Source organism: Lipophrys pholis (genome assembly GCF_963383615.2).
Source record: "Lipophrys pholis genome assembly, chromosome: 9".
Classification (NCBI taxonomy): domain Eukaryota; kingdom Metazoa; phylum Chordata; class Actinopteri; order Blenniiformes; family Blenniidae; genus Lipophrys; species Lipophrys pholis.
Genome location: NC_137639.1, coordinates 20,101,202 through 20,118,930, shown reverse-complemented (window position 1 = coordinate 20,118,930; position 17,729 = coordinate 20,101,202). Strand labels below are relative to the sequence as shown.

At 42.0% G+C, this 17,729-nt stretch overlaps 4 protein-coding genes across 4 annotated transcripts in view; 1 reads left to right on the top strand and 3 right to left on the bottom strand.

The window, feature by feature from the left end:
- The window catches only part of tmem145 (transmembrane protein 145), a 50,599-nt gene extending 49,203 nt beyond the window's left edge, over positions 1–1,396 (top strand). The window contains exon 15 of the mRNA XM_080471344.1: positions 528–1,396. Coding sequence (XP_080327470.1) covers positions 528–761 — 234 coding nt within the window. The 3' untranslated portion in view covers positions 762–1,396. The remainder of the gene's footprint in view (positions 1–527) is intronic.
- A 5,619-nt stretch (positions 1,397–7,015) lies between these two features.
- Positions 7,016–9,976, bottom strand: mrpl17 (mitochondrial ribosomal protein L17). Its single transcript, XM_080472003.1, has 3 exons — positions 9,634–9,976; positions 7,523–7,591; positions 7,016–7,414 (listed from the first exon to the last, which is right to left on the bottom strand). Exons 1-3 carry the CDS (start codon positions 9,805–9,807, stop codon positions 7,148–7,150), a joined length of 510 nt encoding a protein of 169 aa, XP_080328129.1. The 5' UTR covers positions 9,808–9,976; the 3' UTR covers positions 7,016–7,147.
- Positions 9,977–11,126: 1,150 nt separating this feature from the next.
- Positions 11,127–12,392, bottom strand: LOC308114468 (trypsin-2-like; the record flags this gene model as incomplete). The annotated part of the gene is made up of 6 exons (XM_080471349.1): positions 11,127–11,174; positions 11,296–11,397; positions 11,500–11,636; positions 11,719–11,969; positions 12,061–12,211; positions 12,353–12,392. 6 exons carry the CDS (start codon positions 12,390–12,392, stop codon positions 11,127–11,129), a joined length of 729 nt encoding a protein of 242 aa, XP_080327475.1.
- A 1,996-nt stretch (positions 12,393–14,388) lies between these two features.
- On the bottom strand, positions 14,389–15,933 carry LOC308114467 (trypsin-1). Its single transcript, XM_080471348.1, has 6 exons — positions 15,877–15,933; positions 15,479–15,629; positions 15,100–15,350; positions 14,873–15,009; positions 14,665–14,766; positions 14,389–14,554 (listed from the first exon to the last, which is right to left on the bottom strand). The coding sequence occupies exons 1-6, from the start codon at positions 15,914–15,916 to the stop codon at positions 14,507–14,509; spliced, it is 729 nt and encodes a 242-aa protein (XP_080327474.1). The 5' UTR covers positions 15,917–15,933; the 3' UTR covers positions 14,389–14,506.
- Between the last annotated feature and the right edge of the window lie 1,796 nt (positions 15,934–17,729).

The window sequence follows — 17,729 nt, the reverse complement described above, 5'->3', positions numbered from 1 at the left end:
AAACACAACATATGAACCATGTTTGACTTCACCATGCGTAAACCTAGCAGTCAGTAATAAAGTAAAAAGTTATCTAAACACAAATACATTGTAGTCAACTTAACACAAATAGATTTACAATTGTTTATCGGTTTGTTGAAATTGATATTTGGAAGAAGAAAAATCTGAAAATGATTCAGGAATACTTTAACTTTGGTTTTTATGTGGTACTTGAAGTTCTCACAGTATCAAAAGGGTTGATGAGCCTAGGATTGAAAATGCGAGGCTTTAATGGAAATTTGCTGGTCATTAGAAGTAAAACACCCGTTACGACTGAAACTTACACCAACTGTGAAGTGGCGCTTGTGCAGCACTCTGGTTTCCTCACACCAAACAGTAAAACGTCTCATCAGTCTCATCCGACACCTCAACTAGTTGGAGCTTTGAGGTCAAGAAACCCGATATGTGTCCAGGTCAGCGGGACACTTTAACCCAGGCCAGGAGGAGGACGGCAGGTCAAAAGTGTAAAAGTCTCGTCTCCCTTCCAGGATCCGGTGAAGACGGTGGAGGAAACGGTGGCCCGTAAAGGACCGGAGGTCCCGAGGAACAGCGAGCAGAAGATCATCACCACGGCTGCTGACCTCGCCTCCGTATTGCCCCCGCCCCCGATACCCCCTCGCCCGGCCACACGCTCACCCCCGCTGCCGCCGCGGCTCCCGTCCTTCACCGAGTACTTCAGCATGCAGGGCGGAGGGGGAGCGGCGTTCGGTACGAAGGCGTGAGGAGACGGGAGGGAGACGGGGACAGTAGGAGACGGGGAGACGGCTTCGGACAGAATGACAATACAAAGCAAAGAAACTGAGCGGGATTCCACTTGTTCAAAGACAAAAAGGTCAGCCAACAAAAAAAAAAAAAAAGAAAAGTTGTGAAGGACAAAGGAAAGAAATCCTCAGTAGTGAATCCCTAAACGGTTCCTTTTTCACCTGTGAGGGGAAACGACCAGGGCGGAGGAGTGAGAGGGGGGGAGAGGCTGAGACACGAGTGCTGAGCTTGTTAAGAATAAAGAAGCAATAAATATTTGATGTTGACCAGTAAAAGGCACACGGGGAGGGGGGGATGACAAAGTGGATGTTGCCAGAGCAATGGGGTGATGGCTGTGCACAATGCGGAAATGAACAGAATTCGTGAAATACTTTCAGTCAAAAATTCATGAGGCATCGATGGTGTGCCTGGGAGAGTTTGTAAATAGCAAGAAAAAAAGAAAAAAAAACTGGTGAGAGCTACTTCTCTATATAGTTTTGTTTAAAAAGAATAGAGAGGGATTTTATTATTCATGTTTATTTCCATGTCATTAAATTCCAGTTGGTGCTGTGACCATGAAGAAAAATCCATGCCATTATATGTATTGCATTTATGTAAAAAAAAAAAAAAAAAACTAAACAAAAGAGTAATTTTTTCTTTCCATGTTTGACCCATTTTGATAAATCCTAGTTCTACTTACTCTGTATGGAGTCTGTTAATTTATACTCTTATATGCCTTCATTGCAGCTGGTTATTCTGGATTGATATGCTGATGTGTAACTGTAAAATGTCACGTTTACTGTGGGCACTTCTCGGTACAGTACTCGTAAAACACGCATGTTTGTATTGTAGTTCCTGTCCAAACAGCTGATTATATGTACTCCACGTGACCATACAGTATTAGCTTATTGTGTGTATTGAAACCTATACTTACATAGATACATACAATAGGCTGCAGTATTTTTTTATTATTTTTCGGGGGGGTAGGCGGGGGGGGGGGTCGGATGAATCCTGTTTATGCCGTCTAGAACGCAGTATGAAACCAATGTTTTGGTTGAGTGTTTGTCGCTGGAGTGCAGAACATGCCGGCTCAAAAATGTCATTTCGGTGTATGTAGACGTTGGTGAATGTACTGATGCAATACAGCACAAGAACAGGGGTGATTTTTAAGTTACGACAACATCTCTGCCGACTTTCTATTCCCAATGGCTTCAACACATCTATGATTCAATAGTAGGAGGTTTCTTCTTTCTGTTTTGAATTTTTTTTCCCAGAATACAAGTAACTTCAGCTTCACCCCCCTTGTCTTGTACCTGAAACGTGAATATTTAATTTGTTGGCTCTTTACACCTGGATGTTTATACAGGGCGAAGAGCTGAACGAACACTACCGGTTTTTGTATCCCCAGATAGAAAAGGGAAAAAAAGAAAAGAAGCCTTGTAGATGAACTGTGAAAACAGCAACGCAACTGTACATTTCGTCTGTCCTGCATGGAGCACTTTAATGTTCCTGGTCTTAGTCTGTTTATTCGTGATGATGTCACCTTATAGGACTGCTTTCAAACCTGCAGACACACACACACACACACACACACACACACACACACCTGTAAATAAGTTTCGAAAATGTCCGGAAATTTAAGGGAACGCGTCATGCTTCGTAATTTGACACCGAATCACAGAAACCGGTTTTACCACCAGTCAAAAACTGGGAAACTACTGAACATACATGAACAAATTCAGTGGTTTTGTTTTCTGTTTTGTTTTGTTTTTTTGTTTGTTTGTTTTTAAATCAAGATGTGAGCGTCAGCTTATCGCCCACAGATCAAACCTGGTGTCATGGCGTTCTTTAGCTGATGTTAGGACTGTGGTGTGTAACTTGTAAGAGTGTAGTCAGAGGTGTAACTTAGTCTGTGAAAAAGCGAACGGAACCTGAATTGGAGTGCTAACTTGTTATTTCTGATTATGTGTCCGGTTTGTATTTGGCGCGTCTGCCATTTCGTCCGCTGTTGCCATGACTCGACAGAAAAGACTGGACGGGCTTACTGATAGTGTGTCACTGCTTTAACCTTGTGTGTATTGATATTTAATTACAGGAATGACATGAGGACTCGCAGGAAAGAGATTATTGTATGCATGACAGAAAACAGCACAGCTTTTAGGTTACTCAGAGCGATCTGGTTAAGAGCACATCACTGAAGCACTGTTCCAAATGCATTTTAATGGCGTCTAATAATGATTCTAAATACGCTGTACATATACACCTTTTTGCCAAAATAATAATAAAAAAAAACAAGAATCTATGGTTTTATTAGAGGCCTCGTCTGGTTGCGTGTGTTATTTGGATCCTGGCTTAATAGTGGAGAGTGTTGTGATCCAGTTAGGATGAGGGCAGGAGTCCAGAGGAGTAAATCTAATATCTGTAAATCATATTCAGAATCTTGTTCTCATTACAAGAGTCCATTAAAGTAAAACACCACGGGGACAGACTCCAGCCTGGTCACAATCTGATGTAGGCTAGTCCCAATTGTTTTGCAAAAAAAAAACCGTCCTGGTCCGTGTCTCCTGTCGAGCAGACGGCCCAACAACCCGGGTCTGTCTGCAACAGCTCCTGTCTCTCCGGCCTCCGTCCCTCAGGCAGACATTTTCTGACTCGTAGCACTTTGCATGTCCAGATAATGACTTTATGTCTGATATTTCCACCTGTCTGCTTTAGGTTTAATATAATCTGATCCAGTAGAGGAGGAAAGGTACCCGTTTTCTTTTTTTTTTTCTCAATCTTACCCTGCATGTTTCATACAACCTGCTGCAGCGGATCTCTTTCAAGAGAATTGGTTGTTATCAGGTTTCTGCAGAGCTTCATGAATACCTATTAATTTCAATGAGGTACGCTGGAGCAGGAAGATGCTTTTAAAAAAAAAAAATGTGCCGGGCGTAAGCGTGTGAGAACCGGGTTTGGGAAGCGCTGATATACTCTGATCCACCAGAATATTAAAAACACTGACTCTCTTGTAAGAATAGCCCGGGATGGGGGGGGGGGGTGGGGGGACATATCCAGAAGTAAGTCCTTCCTTAGTTAGATCTCTGGCAAGTGGAGAAATCGATTTCAAGCTGAGTAAAACAAGATTTCGAAGGTCTTGTGTGTGTGTGTGTGTGTGTGTGTGTGTGTGTGGCGGTTAGTGCTTTCCACAAAGTGGCCGACTGGAGGGTGACCCTGTGAGCCGCCACCAAGGACACCGGGGCTCCACGCTCCCTGAAGTGAATGGAGACTGACAGCTAGTCTCAGTCTGAGTCATTCCATGTCACAGAAGAGCAACTGTACTACAAAACTTCAATCTTGGTTTTGATCGAAAAGTGTCCGAACACGTTGCGTCACCGCCTGCGGTGCCCGAGGGCGTCTGGCTTCAAACCAGCTGAAGAGCAAACGCGGTCCAACACGAGTCCACGCAAAAAAGAAGAAAGCGGCACATTGGGTTAATTCCAGTTTCACCAGGAAGGGCATCCGGCTTCAAAATGAACCTCATTTACAATGCAAGTTAACACAACCCTTTCAAAAGGGAGCAGCTGAATAGAGAAGTGCTGAGTGTCCAAGACCTGGCACCCGGCGGGGGGGGGGGGTTGCTGTGACATTCAACACTACATTCATGTAGGAAATGCACACTTCTTCAGCACAGCAGTGCTTTTCTGATGGGAGAGGCGGACGTTTCCTCCTTGCTGCCCTGCAAACATAGCTGTGGAATATTTAAAAACACATGACAGACTTCAAAGTGCAACGCATCCGGAAAACATTCGCAGCGTTTTGCTTGTTCCACATTTAGTTCCAGACGTGAAAAAAAAAATCGACACAATACCCCATAATGATGAGAAATGGTGTTTTTTAATGTTTGCAAATATATTCTAAATAAACCAAGAAGTCACACGTGATATCCACAGCCTTCACCATGAGGCTCCGACTTGAGCTCAGCTGCTTCCTGTTTCCACTGATCCTCCCTCAGATGTTTCAGTGGAGTCCGCCTGTGGTAAATCCCGTTGATTGGACATCATTTGGAAAGGCACACGCCGGCACTGGATGAGGTCCTGTAGTTGTCAGAGCACAAACCAAACACGAAGTGTCTCGTGGCTCAGCGTACAGGAGGAGGTGACCAAGATCCCGATGGTCGTTCTTGTCAAAGCTCCAGTCTTCCTCTGTGGAGAGAAGAGAACCTTCCAGAAGTTCAAGCGTCCGTGCAGGCATGTATTGCAGAGTGACAGACACTAGACACCAGACACTAACACGTCAGGCACCTTTGACCACCACAGCTTTTCATTTCTTTACAAAGCCACATTTTCTTATACAATCTAATAAATACACATACAGAAATGTGACTTGTAGCAGAGAGGATGATGTTTTTCAGCGGGGCACTGTGTACAAACAGGCTCTGGGTTTAACAACATTAACAAACTGGTGTTTGTGTCGTTTCAGCCTGTTAATTAACTTTGTATTTGACACGTCTGACATTTGTCTCCTGTGTCCTGCCGCTCTGGTCGTCTGACTTGACCGAGTGCACACTAGTGACCGGACAGACTCGCTCACACTGTTGATCACCGCTCCTCCCCCATGCATATTGACATTTAATTACCAGAATGACACGAGGACTCCGGGAGAAGAATGGAGGAGAACGAAATAGCAGCGGAAGTGAAACGAGTCATGAAAATTAAACCTAAGCTGCACAAGGACAGAAGTTATTTCATCGCTTTTGGCTCGCAGACATTTTTTATGATGACATACAGAAGAAAAATACTGTGAGTCAATGGCCTGCTTGTCAGGAACTGTAAATAAGTTTAACAGCAGTGTCCTTCATTGAAACAAATTCTGTCCACATTGAAATCATTTCTTTTTCCCCAACAAGCTTTAACGGTTTTAAGTAGAGTGATTTAATAGTAGCACAACAGACATGATTTAAAAGATATTTACCAGTGTTCACTGTTGGCTTTTGCAGTGTTGGAAATGACACATTAAATAATCTATTACTGTGGTGCCAGTAACACATTTTTACACAAAATTAACAACTCGGTTACTGAGGTTTTACTGAGATTACTTTTTTTTTTTTTTTTTAGATTGCTCTGTCCGGGGTCCTCCAGGTCTTTACAAGTCAAATCTGAGACATTTTTAAGACTCCTCAGAAGAGAATGTAACGTCCATTTCAAAGCCTATTTCGCGGCCATATTGGCAAAAACGAGCATCGCCTTGATTCCCATTGTTGAATTGATTTCTTGGACAAGGAGCTTCAGACACGCTCCCCTCCGCTGCTGTCACCCAGATCCAGAATGAAGCTTTCTCCAACCAGACACTTTTAACTTTTCACTGGCACTTTCCTATCAAACCAGTGAAGCGGGAGCAAGAGGAGCAGGTTTAACCAGCAGTGTGAGCACAGCGCTTCCAGTGGTGTGGAGAAGAATTGCTTGAAACCAGGTGAGGTTTGGAGACGGAGGCCCAAAAATAACTGGGCAGTCTATTTGTAAAAGTTTGCACATTTTTATCGCCAATTTTGTAGACTATTCACGGTAGCTCTACAAACTATCGAATTTAATACCTTTTTTTTAAGGCATGCAGTTTTTCACAATTGTACAAATAATTAAAGCAACTCTTCAAAGATGCATCCGCGTACTCAAAAGTTGACATGCTAATTTAAAAATAAATCCTCACTTTTAGCTCACTTAAAATCTTGATGGAAAAACAAGGTATTTCTTTTTAAAGCTCATTTCGGCTCTACATACGTACAGATGCATAGTGTAAACTCCACTGTCGAGATTGTTTTATGCATTAAATGCGTTGGGACCGATTTGGGATTCAGTCCACCGCACCGCTCTCCATCAACAAACTGCCCAAATACCAAGAACAAGGAGGTTTTTGTTTTGTTTTTCTAAAGAAGTCAACTTTAAGTAAGATAGCGACAGCAGGAGGTCGAAGTAAAGTTAATGTTGACAAAGAGGCCCAATCGGATGCAGCGGCGAGTCATCAAACACATTGAGGTGTCACACAGTCACTCTTTCCTTTGTTAATCTCAACACTGCCCCAAAAGGCTGCTGCTGGTATTGCGCCGTCAGTCCAAATCTTAAAGCTCCCCAGAGACGAAATAGAGACCAAAATGAAGACGACCTGCATATCTGAGGATAAATGAGCTTTAAGCTGAATCTGTCTGGGTCAGCAGGGCCAACCCGGATCATTATGAATGAAAAACCAAGCAGTACTTTTTGGTGAGAAATACTTTTTATTAACACACTTATTTCACAGAGCTGTCCTTGGCTTCCGTTTCCTCTGAAGCTTTTGAACCGATTATCTGCTGAAGAGATAAAGTTCTTTCAGTACCGCGCCGTCAGCCTTCAGCTCACCCGCCACAACTCAGTTTCTCTGCTAACTGTTGTTCTCGGTCTTCTCTGTAGCCTTTCAGCAGCTGGTTGATAAGAGTCAGTTCATTCTTTCTTTTCACAGGGTAAAGAGGTGGAAACGGGTTTCCTTTGTATTCCAGGACGGCCATCTTGGCCCTGTCCAGGTTCTGCCTGTTGGGGAGGCGAGCCATCTGCGTGTAGCCGTGCGGTTGGTTTTCAAACCGAGGAGCGAGAACCTTGAACATCTTGGGGACCAGATCCTTCTCCTGAAAGGAGGGAACAGAGTCAGACTTCACCTCGGCTGTTTTGCACCGAGAACTTGGAACATCTCAGAGAGAGGAGCGCCACACACACACATACACACACACACGTACCGTCAGCCAAAAACTGGCCATTTTCATCGCCTTCTCATTGGTGTCTCCCTTTTTGGCATAGTCAACCAGCTGGGAAAAGAAACAAGGAAACAAAAAAAAGAATTTAGAATCGGAGCGGGGCTGCAGGTGAGACTGTCTGCATGTAAAATACATTGGGGGGGACAAATACACTCAAGTTGGGCTTCCAGAACAGAGAACAACAAAATAAATCTTCCCCACTGTGAAATAATTGGACCACTTGATCCGAGGAAGCTGGACAGTCCTGGAGGAGGAAGGGAAGGAAAACTGTCCTGTGATGACCAACGTGTATAAACAACCTGGTGAGTCTCCATTCCTCCATCAGCTACATGATACTGCTCTGTCCAGCTTTGGGTGGGGGTGGGGGGGGTGTTGGAGACAATCTGACTGAGTGAAGGCAGCAGGGTTTATTAACATTACTGGACCGATGACGGACCACCATAGTTACATGTGTCAGGAAAAAAACTAACAAATGACTTTTCAAGAAATGCTTGAACCGTCACATTTTGTTGTCGTGTCATGAAAGACAATAGAAAAATCGCAAAATATTCACTCCAAAGAGAAACCCTGGGTAAATGGTCACAATTCTCTTCTCCTGCAAAAACACATTGAAAACATTCTTTTTAATTACATTTTTTTTTTCCCCACCAAAGGAAACACAATTGCAGCTCATTTTCAACTGATAAATACTGGGCATTAAAATCTATTTGGTTGATTGAATACATCTAATCTTTTATATAAAGTATACCACAATGAAAATGTTTTATCTTTATTATATTTCACGAGGCGGATTGTCTGACCCCTTCACACATGGTCGGTTCAGATCAATGACCTGCAACGCAAACTTAAATGAAAAATCTTTCTTTTAGCCTCCATTTCTGGATCATCGATCATTGATCTCATTAAAGGAGAAGAAAGTGAAATATTAGTGTGTATACTCTCTTCCTGACGTGTAATCACAGCTCTTCTTGTTATTTAGTTGACTTGCAGTGGCTAAATTACTTCCTTTTCTTTCTCCTCATTACTTAATCCTTTTAGGAATAAGTTTGCTTCTTTGATGAGTTGGCATTCTTTAACCTCAAGTTGCCAAAGTCTCATTTAACGCGCAGCGGGGAAGCAGAACCTGCCGGCTGTATGTACACTGCAGAACAGTTCGCTACTAATTGTGTTGTTGTTGATGATTTTACGGAGGGCACTGCCCAGGATGAACTCTAATCGCTGAGTACAGGGTTTCTGTCTTAATAAAGTGGAATTGAGGACCTGAATTTGCCACAGTGTTGCTTTTGAATACGCAGACCTTTCCTAATGAACGACCGCGGTGCCCTCATCCAATCTCACTGTGCAGACCGGTGAGTCACTTGGATTGTTTTCATGGTTAGTGGATCGTTGCTTTCTCCCAAACTCTGTTACCTGCCTTATGTCGATTTGTTCCTGCAGAGCTGCTTTGGATGTTCGTGGGAAATTGGTGGATTAGTTTATGGAGTTGACCAAAGTTTACCCGCAACTTCACTGTGAAATGTATTACTGCTGAAAACACTTCCCTGTCTGTGATGGAGCCGCTGTCAATGATGTAATCTGCATTGTTAACAGTCAGTTTCAGTCTATGGAGACAATCTCTATTTAACAAAATCCTATAATCTTTAAAGACTGAGGATCTCCTTCAAAAATTGTATAACACATATATACATTAGTTTTAAAACAATAACAGTTCAATGACCATATACACGCTGTATGTTTCTACATGTGGGTATATGTACATTTCTATGCATGTAAATCCTATATGTCTATCTAAAGTAATATATGTATATTTTTGATATGGCCAAACATCACGAGTTGAAGACCAAAAACAGAATCATTTTGACTATTGGTATCGGTATTTATGTCGTTCTTAATATCCTTCCATAATATACCTTTTAATTTATTCTATACATCTTTTTGAAAATATAATTTATTTATAAATTTGTGTTAATATAATAGGTCTAACATGTTTAAAAGAATTGATTAAATAAGTAGAAGCTAAAAAAAACTGAGTTCGGACAGAACGCTGATGGCAGCCGACAGCCGGCATGCTGTGTCCCGGCTCACAGTCCCACCTTCTCGGCGTAGAAGCGGACCTCGTCGGCCCGGGCCCAGGTGGTCTCGATCCGCTCGTGCCGCACCAGTCCCGTCAGAATGTTCCGCAGCATGTTGATCCGGGACTGCGGGCCCAGTCCCATCCTCCGGGCGACTCGCCCGTGAGAGATCAACATACCCAACGTGAGGCGCATCCTGGCGGGTGAGATGGAGCTCCGGGAGCGGGAGGACGGATCCGGTAGAAACCGAGACCACCGGGTGTGAAAGGGGGTGAGAGATGATGCCTCAGAGAAGGATAATAAACACTGAGGTCAGCGGAGTTAGTTCTACCTCAGACAGGCATGACATTGGCGGTGCGCCGTCAAATGGGTCCGACTCGATACAGGAACTAGGAGGTGACAGTTCCGCTTAACAGCGCCAAAACACAAGAGAGGAACTCCAGAAAAACGGTGAAAATACACCGAGATTGCAGTTTTTCACAAAACTGACGAGCTTTATGTTCTGAAATTAGGCTCACATGAATTTTCTTTCTTTTCTTTTTCCTTTTTTAAAGTTGCTTGTTTCTTATCCATTAAAATAATAAACCTTGCTACTGGTGTTTGTGTTTGTGGGTTATCAGAGGTTTAAGGTTTGTCAAAGAAATTTTTAAAATTCCGTTTTATTGCCCTTGATTTTAATAATCATTCCTGCAGCTCTCCTCAATTGTTTTCAATCGAATAGAAAGGAGAATGCTATATTAATCCCAAAGGGAAATTCTTTTACAGCATTGTTCCACACAGAATAGAATAGAATGGAGAAAATATCAAATAAGTCAGAATATTTAAATGAGTAAATATTAATATGGAGAAGGTTTACAGTGACGAATATAACCATGAATGAATGGATTGACAAAAAAACAACACACACCCCTTTTCCAGTGAAGTTACAATCTGATGTCCACAGGCAAGGCAAGGTAAATTTGATTATAGAGCACCATTCAAACACAATTCACAGTGCTTTACAAAGAAATAAAAGAAATTAAAAAAAAAAATTCAGAATAAAAGAAATACATTAAAGCTTTGGAGGAAATTAAAGAAATTCATTAAAACAAATAATGAAGAAAATTATAATAAATACAGTAAGAGATTTATTAGGATAAGTTTAATAAGTAAGTAAAATCTATTTTTTATTCAAAAGCCTGATGGAAGGACCTAGTGTGACGGCTCGTACTGCATTTTGGTTGTTGATTTTGTTCCTTTACTTGTTTTTTTGTCTTATCGTCACTTTGTCAGTTCTCAATGAAGCAATTTAAACTCATAGTCCATCATCCTTCATAATTGTATTGATAAATTGTGTGATTCATTCATTGCTCCTTTATTTTGACATGATAGAATAAGGATACGACATACCAGACTGAAAAAATTGAGAATGTTGCTGCTTTTTTCACCACTTTATTTCTTTTCTTTCTTTAGTTTCATTATACAAGAGATTACAGTATGGGGAATGCTTTAGCAGGCAGAGAACTGGACTGAACTCAGTACGAGGCCATGATGCTCTGCAGCCAGTCTGTGAAAATGCAAGTCTGATGCAAGAGAGAAAAAAAACGTAAATGAAAAAGGAAGAAAAAAAACTTTAGGCTATGAGAAAATGCATTTTTCATAAAACACAAAATAAATTCTTTCAGAGTAAAACTTTTTTCTCACCTTTGCATAGACCCCAGGATGGTTCTTCTCGGCACATCCAAAACCCCAGGACACGACACCCTGCAGCTCCCCGTTACACACAACTGGGCCGCCTGAGTCACCCTGCGAGATCAGATGAGGAGCCAAGAAGGTGAGCAAGACACCGAGAGTCAGAAAAGTGTTGAGGGTTATACACATGGAATATGTCGCAATGTAAAAGCGCACCTGACAAGAGTCCTTGCCTCCCTCCAGGTATCCAGCACAAAACATGGCCTCTGTGATCATCTCAGGGTAGGAGTTGTCACAATCTTCCTCAGACAGGATGGGGACGTTCACACACTGCAGCTTGTTACTGTCAGCAGCTGTATGGATGAACACAAGAAAAAATATTGACTACCTGGCGCCGAAGTAGATATTGTGACTGGGGACTGCTGCTTTGCTTACAGGAGCTCATGGTCACTCCCCATCCAGAGACTGTGCACATGGTGCCAGCAGGGGCACAGCCGGTGGGCAGGGCCACAGGATGAACATACTGGTTGATAGTGGCGGGTTTGCTCAGCTTGATCAGCATGATGTCATTGTTGACCAGCCAGGACTCGTAGTTAGGATGTGGGATTACTTGGGCAGCAGGGATGATCTGCTCATTGCCGTCCATGAACCAACGGTTGTGATCTCCAAGAACAATATCCATTTTACTGAAGGAAAGGGTACAGCTTGAGTGACAAAGAAAAAAAAAAAAGGACTCTTACAGATGATTTGTCAGTTTTGATGTTCGGCATCACTCACGACTTGTAGCAGTGAGCAGCAGAGACAACCCAGTTCTCGTTGACCAGGGAGCCCCCGCAGAAGTGGTAGCCCGAGTTCAAAGACACCTGATGGGGCTGAGAATGAGGTACACACTCGCGCCCTCCAACAATTTTGTCATCTTCAGTGGCACCTGAAAAACACATTTTTGCATCTCAGCATCAAAGAAGTACCACCCATACAATTTTATCTTGTCTGTCTTACAAACTCCATATTTTCCACATCGAGACATCTGTAAACATGACTTGGGATACTTAATATGGTTCGTACTTACACACAGCTCCAATGAGCAAGGCAACAACCAGAAACCTCATGACGGATGATGGGTTGATGGCAGTTGCAAGAATTGCTCTGCACCCAAGGCAGGTTTATGTTGACGGCTTTAATATATGTTCACGCTCAAACCGCACCCCCAGTTTTCTCTGACGAATGGACATATTCATAACGTGGTGATAGGAAAACTGTCTGTCACACATGCATACAAAAACACCTGTCAGTACATGTGATTTTTTTTTACATGCATTTTTCATCATTATGAATTTATGTTCAGCTCATTTTAAGAATTGTAATGCACCTTGAAATAATGTATATATAATTTTTCTAAGATGAATTGCTGCACAGCATGGTTTTGAGTAAAGTACACAGTGTGTTGTACAGATCAGAAAGAGTGTCGTGACCTTGAGCAGCTGCTGTGCCAGGTGGAGCCTCTCTCACACACGGGGTCACCGAGTCAGTGAGTGAGTCTGGACTTCACAGATGAAAACTGTCAGGGAAAAACAATCTGTTCTGAGTAATTACTGCAGCTTTGAGTAAAAATTGCACTTAGTGGGGCGATTAGAGTTTTCATGATTGCGGCGGTTCAGAGTACAGCAAATCACATTGAGTGGGGTGTCACTCCTCGGTTTGCAGACACACATTACATCATTAAAGCCCTCGATCCCATTTTTCTATTGTATTCGATTCTTGGTTTGCATTTTTGGGTGAAGGGCAGCATTGGAAGCAAAGCTTGAAACACAGATGTCTCTAACACAGATGTCCCACCAGTCTGATGCAATTCCAATTTAAAATACCTTGTTATACTACTGAACATTTCTAATCCCAAACATGTATTTCTGCTCCTATTGACTCTTTCGTTTAGCTATGAGTGAGTGAAATTGAATAGAATTCACCAAAAGCTGATAAGTGAGATTTCCCATCATCAACCACTTGGGCCTCAGAGACAGAGAAAAGAATTTCTGCACCGTCAGCTACTTTTGACGGCGTGTTGATGTTATGGGTTCCGTGACGTTGCAGTGATTGGCACTCTCGGCCCATAGCGAGAAGGTCATGAGTTCAAATACCGACGACAGGCCTTTAAATATGGAGTTTGCATGTTCTCCCTGTAGATGTTGGAGAAGCAGGATTGTATTTGGAAGACCATATGTTCAAATCCAACTGCTAACAGGGTCCCACTGGGGCTCTTTGACCACCAGCAGTTCCCCTGTCAGTCCACTGCATGTGCAGTTAATATGATGGGTTAAATGCATATAAATATGTTCCTTCAAGAGGATCAAATTATGCTTTCCTTTATATTTTTGGAGTGAACAGTTTTTCAGTTTAATTTACCATGATGAAAGTGGACCCAGCTAAGGGAAACTGTTTTTGGTTTGACCAGTGATGGTGCCAATAAATGTCTTATGCTTTCAGGTGACGGCAGGAAGTGAGTGCAGCTTGTTTGAAATGTAGCAATTTACATAAAGACGTTTTCTTTAACTGCAGAGTATGAACTGCTGTCTATGTCCACTTTTGGATTGGAACACAGCCTAGAAATATTGTCATCCGTGAGCTCACATAGATTTTCAGATTTGAGCACAGCTGAGAGTGAATGAGCCTGACCACCCGTTGGGCGTGAAATCTAATAGCTTTGAAGTGATACAAAGGATACTGATGGAAACACCATTCAGTCTGCCGGATTCATGGGTATGACTATGTTGTCTGTTTATTATTTTAGCCAGAATAATTTATCAAATATTATTATTGAGTTGATGCAGCTTAAGCATATTGAAAATGTTTAAGTCCACCTTTTTTAAATTTATTTTTTAAGATTTGTATCTAATACCTTCTTTGAATTTAATATGCTGCAAAAAAAAAAAAAAAGGGTTCAGCAGCTCCAACACAATGACGTTGCAATTATACACATAATGACTTATTTTCTACTACTTCCATAATTTGATATGATGATTGAATCACATCCTTCACTTTGACAGTGTTATGATGAGAGTATCATTATGTGAGAAAACAGAAAAGATGAAAGGAAACAAATGTTAAGTTTCAGATTTTATTGTTTTTTAGATGGAAACTGGCTGCACATTAGTCAGAACTCTACAGCAGTGGAGTGACGATGTTATAAGAGATGCAGCAGAGCAGGATGAAGACGGAAGGTGCTAGTTTAGTAGCTGGCCATGGTGGTCTCCAGCCAGTCGTTGAAGAGGCAGACCTATGAATGGAAACACAATCATATTTGTTTACATGATGGTGCAAATAACAAGGGAATGACAAGTGCAGTTTAAGTTTAGAAACAATTTTTGACAAAAGAATTGGCTTTACCTTGGCGTAGACACCAGGGTGGTCCCTCTCAGCACATCCATAGCCCCAGGACACAACACCCTGCAGCTGACCGTTGCACACAACGGGGCCACCAGAGTCACCCTGGCAACAGAGAGCGTGGAGTATGAAGTAACAACATTCAATTCAGTTTGATGCTCCATGTCCTCCACAATTGATGCTTTAAATCTGTATGAATTCAATCACATACCTGGCAAGAGTCCTTGCCTCCCTCCAGGTATCCAGCGCAGAACATGGCGTCGGTGATCATGCCAGGGTAGGAGTTGTTGCAGTCCCTGTCAGACAGGATGGGGATATCCAGACACTGCAGCTTGTTGCTGTCAGCACCTGGAGAACAAGAACAGACTCATGTGAAACCGAAGCTCCTTGTCAGTAATAACAGTTCAATCTGAGCACACTGCTGTTCTTCTAACTTACTGGAGCTCATGGTGTTTCCCCATCCGGAGACCTTGCACATGGTGCCAGCGGGGGCACAGCTGGAGGGCAGAGCCACGATCTTCACGTACTGGTTGAGGGTGGCGGGCTTGCTCAGCTTGATCAGCATGATGTCATTGTCGATGTTGTAGGAGCTGTACCTGGGGTGACGGATGACGCGGGAAGAGCTGATGAACTGCTCGCTTCCCTCATTGACCCTGATGTTGTGCTCTCCCAGACGCACCTCAACGCGGCTGAAAACAGTCAAAAGAGGGAATTAGAGAAAGAAAACCCAACTGAGCATCAGATTGAAATGTGTGGACTTCAGGAGCTGAATCAGACTGAAAGAGTGGAGAAATAAACCTGGAAGAAATATACTTACGACTTGTAGCAGTGAGCAGCAGAGACAACCCAGTTCTCGTTGACCAGGGAGCCACCGCAGAAGTGGTAGCCAGAGTTCAGAGACACCTGATGGCCCTGAGAATAGGGGGTGCACTCATACCCTCCGACGATCTTGTCGTCCTCGGTGGCGACTGAAAACACACACCAGCAAGTCAGTTACTTCCAGACTTTCACAACAAACAACCAGCATCTGTTTGTGTGCGTTATAATTTACAGTCGACACCTAAAGCCTTTTGCACTAGAAAAGCTTGTGAATCATTTTTATTGTGGCATCATGAGACGTGAAGTTCTGTTGGATGAAGTTGCAGTCTGGGAAAAAGACCAACAGACTGTTTAACAGAGAGGAAGAAATCTGCTAGAATGAGAGTTGACACTCACAGGCAGCTCCGATGAGCAAAACGAAGACCAGAGACCTCATGGTTGCTGTGTGATCTTGTGGATGTAGAAGTTCACCTGGAGCCTGGATTTATACCCACAGGAAGAGCTGCGCCCTGCTCTCTCAGCATCCTCATTGGTCAGTGAGCAGCCAATCTCTGGGCGTGTTGGTGGGATATAGGTGACTTATTACCAAAGTTGCTTATGCATGGATAGCTTGGGAGCAGAATATGACCAAATTGAGCAGAAGTACAGACTTAGAATAATGTTGGTATAATGCTTTATTATCAACACTGGTACTTTTTATTTTGTCAGGTCAGATTACTTCCGGTGCATTAATTGAAAGTTAATTGTTCCGTCAGCTATTTCTAAACACAACATATGGACTAAAACATTTCATACATTTGTTTCTATAATTATTGTGATAATTATGACCTCTGATTGAGAAAACACATTCAAACATCTGTTCTTATGAAAGATTCTAATACTTTAAAATACAAAGTTTTATGACTTACAGGGTAAAACTATCAAGAATGGAAGGAAACAAGATTGAAATATATTGTTTTATGTTATCAATTTTGTAATAAATGAGGAAGTTTTGCTTTTTGAATCGGATCTTGCAAACGTTAACTTTAAAAATCAACTAGGCATGTAGTTCATGCCAAGATGAGCAGATTTGCAATTGGCAACATTTTTGTCAGATCGACCGGAAAGTTGTTGTTTTGGGTTGAATTTTCAAAATAAGATCAAATAAGGTCAAGCAAGGCATTTAAATCCAGAGATTTTTTAGAACAGTTAAGTCCTCCTGTGCCAACGGATTTGGAGGTTTCGCGAAAACACAGGAAGTTAAACAAAAACAGCTGTAACTTCTCTGTACACTGTCCAATCATCACCAAACCTCTCAGGAATCATGAAGGTCCTGAATAAATCTATATGGAGACATGTTTTCATGGTAATGGCACCACCTGATGGCAAAAGTAATGGTCATTTTGATAGAGGCATTGGAATGTAACTGACGCCTCCAGAGGATTTCATCCATTCAACTTGAAAATTGGTGTAAATCATCTAAAGCCATTGATTATTAAAAGTTCTACAAATCTTGAGTTTTTGTTGAATGGTATGGTCCTGGCGTTCTGAAAGGGACATGGTGAATTTTGATGTGATAAATTGCCTTGTCCTGGGCCTTTCGGGACCTTGTACATTGTCCAATCCTCACCAAACTTCTCAGGATTCATGAAGGTCCAGCCCTGAATCTATCCATCCAGAAGTATGTTTTGACAGTGATGGCGCCACCTAATGGCAAAATGAATGTCTTTTTTCTAATTTGAGCCATAAATCCCAGATATTTACCAAAGCAGCCTCAGAATTGTTCAGGACAGCCTTGAAACTGTAAGTTATGACATAGTGTGAATAAGGTTGGTGTATGTTCCAGGTCGTGTCTGTGGTGGTGTAATGATTTTTGATTTGCTAAATTGCTTTTTGGGGATCTGAATGTTTAAAAACTCACCACCTTTGATACAAAAATCATGCCTGCTGAAGATTTACATATTTCAATGGTTTCAGACATGGGCAGGGCAAAATGGCTCCACAGCGCCACCTACAAACTTGTGAAAAATCAGTGATTTGATGTAGCATGACTATTGAAACTCCTTAAGCTTACTGAAAATGTTTAATTACACATTATTTTAAATATAATTTTTAATATTCACATCAGGTACCTTCTTGATTGAACCCTTTCTTTGCAGGATGAATAATTGCTTAGTTTCATTCTAAAATGTTGTAACCAGCAGCTCCAACACAATGATGTTGCAATTATACACATAATGACTTATTTTCTACTACTTCCATAATTTGAT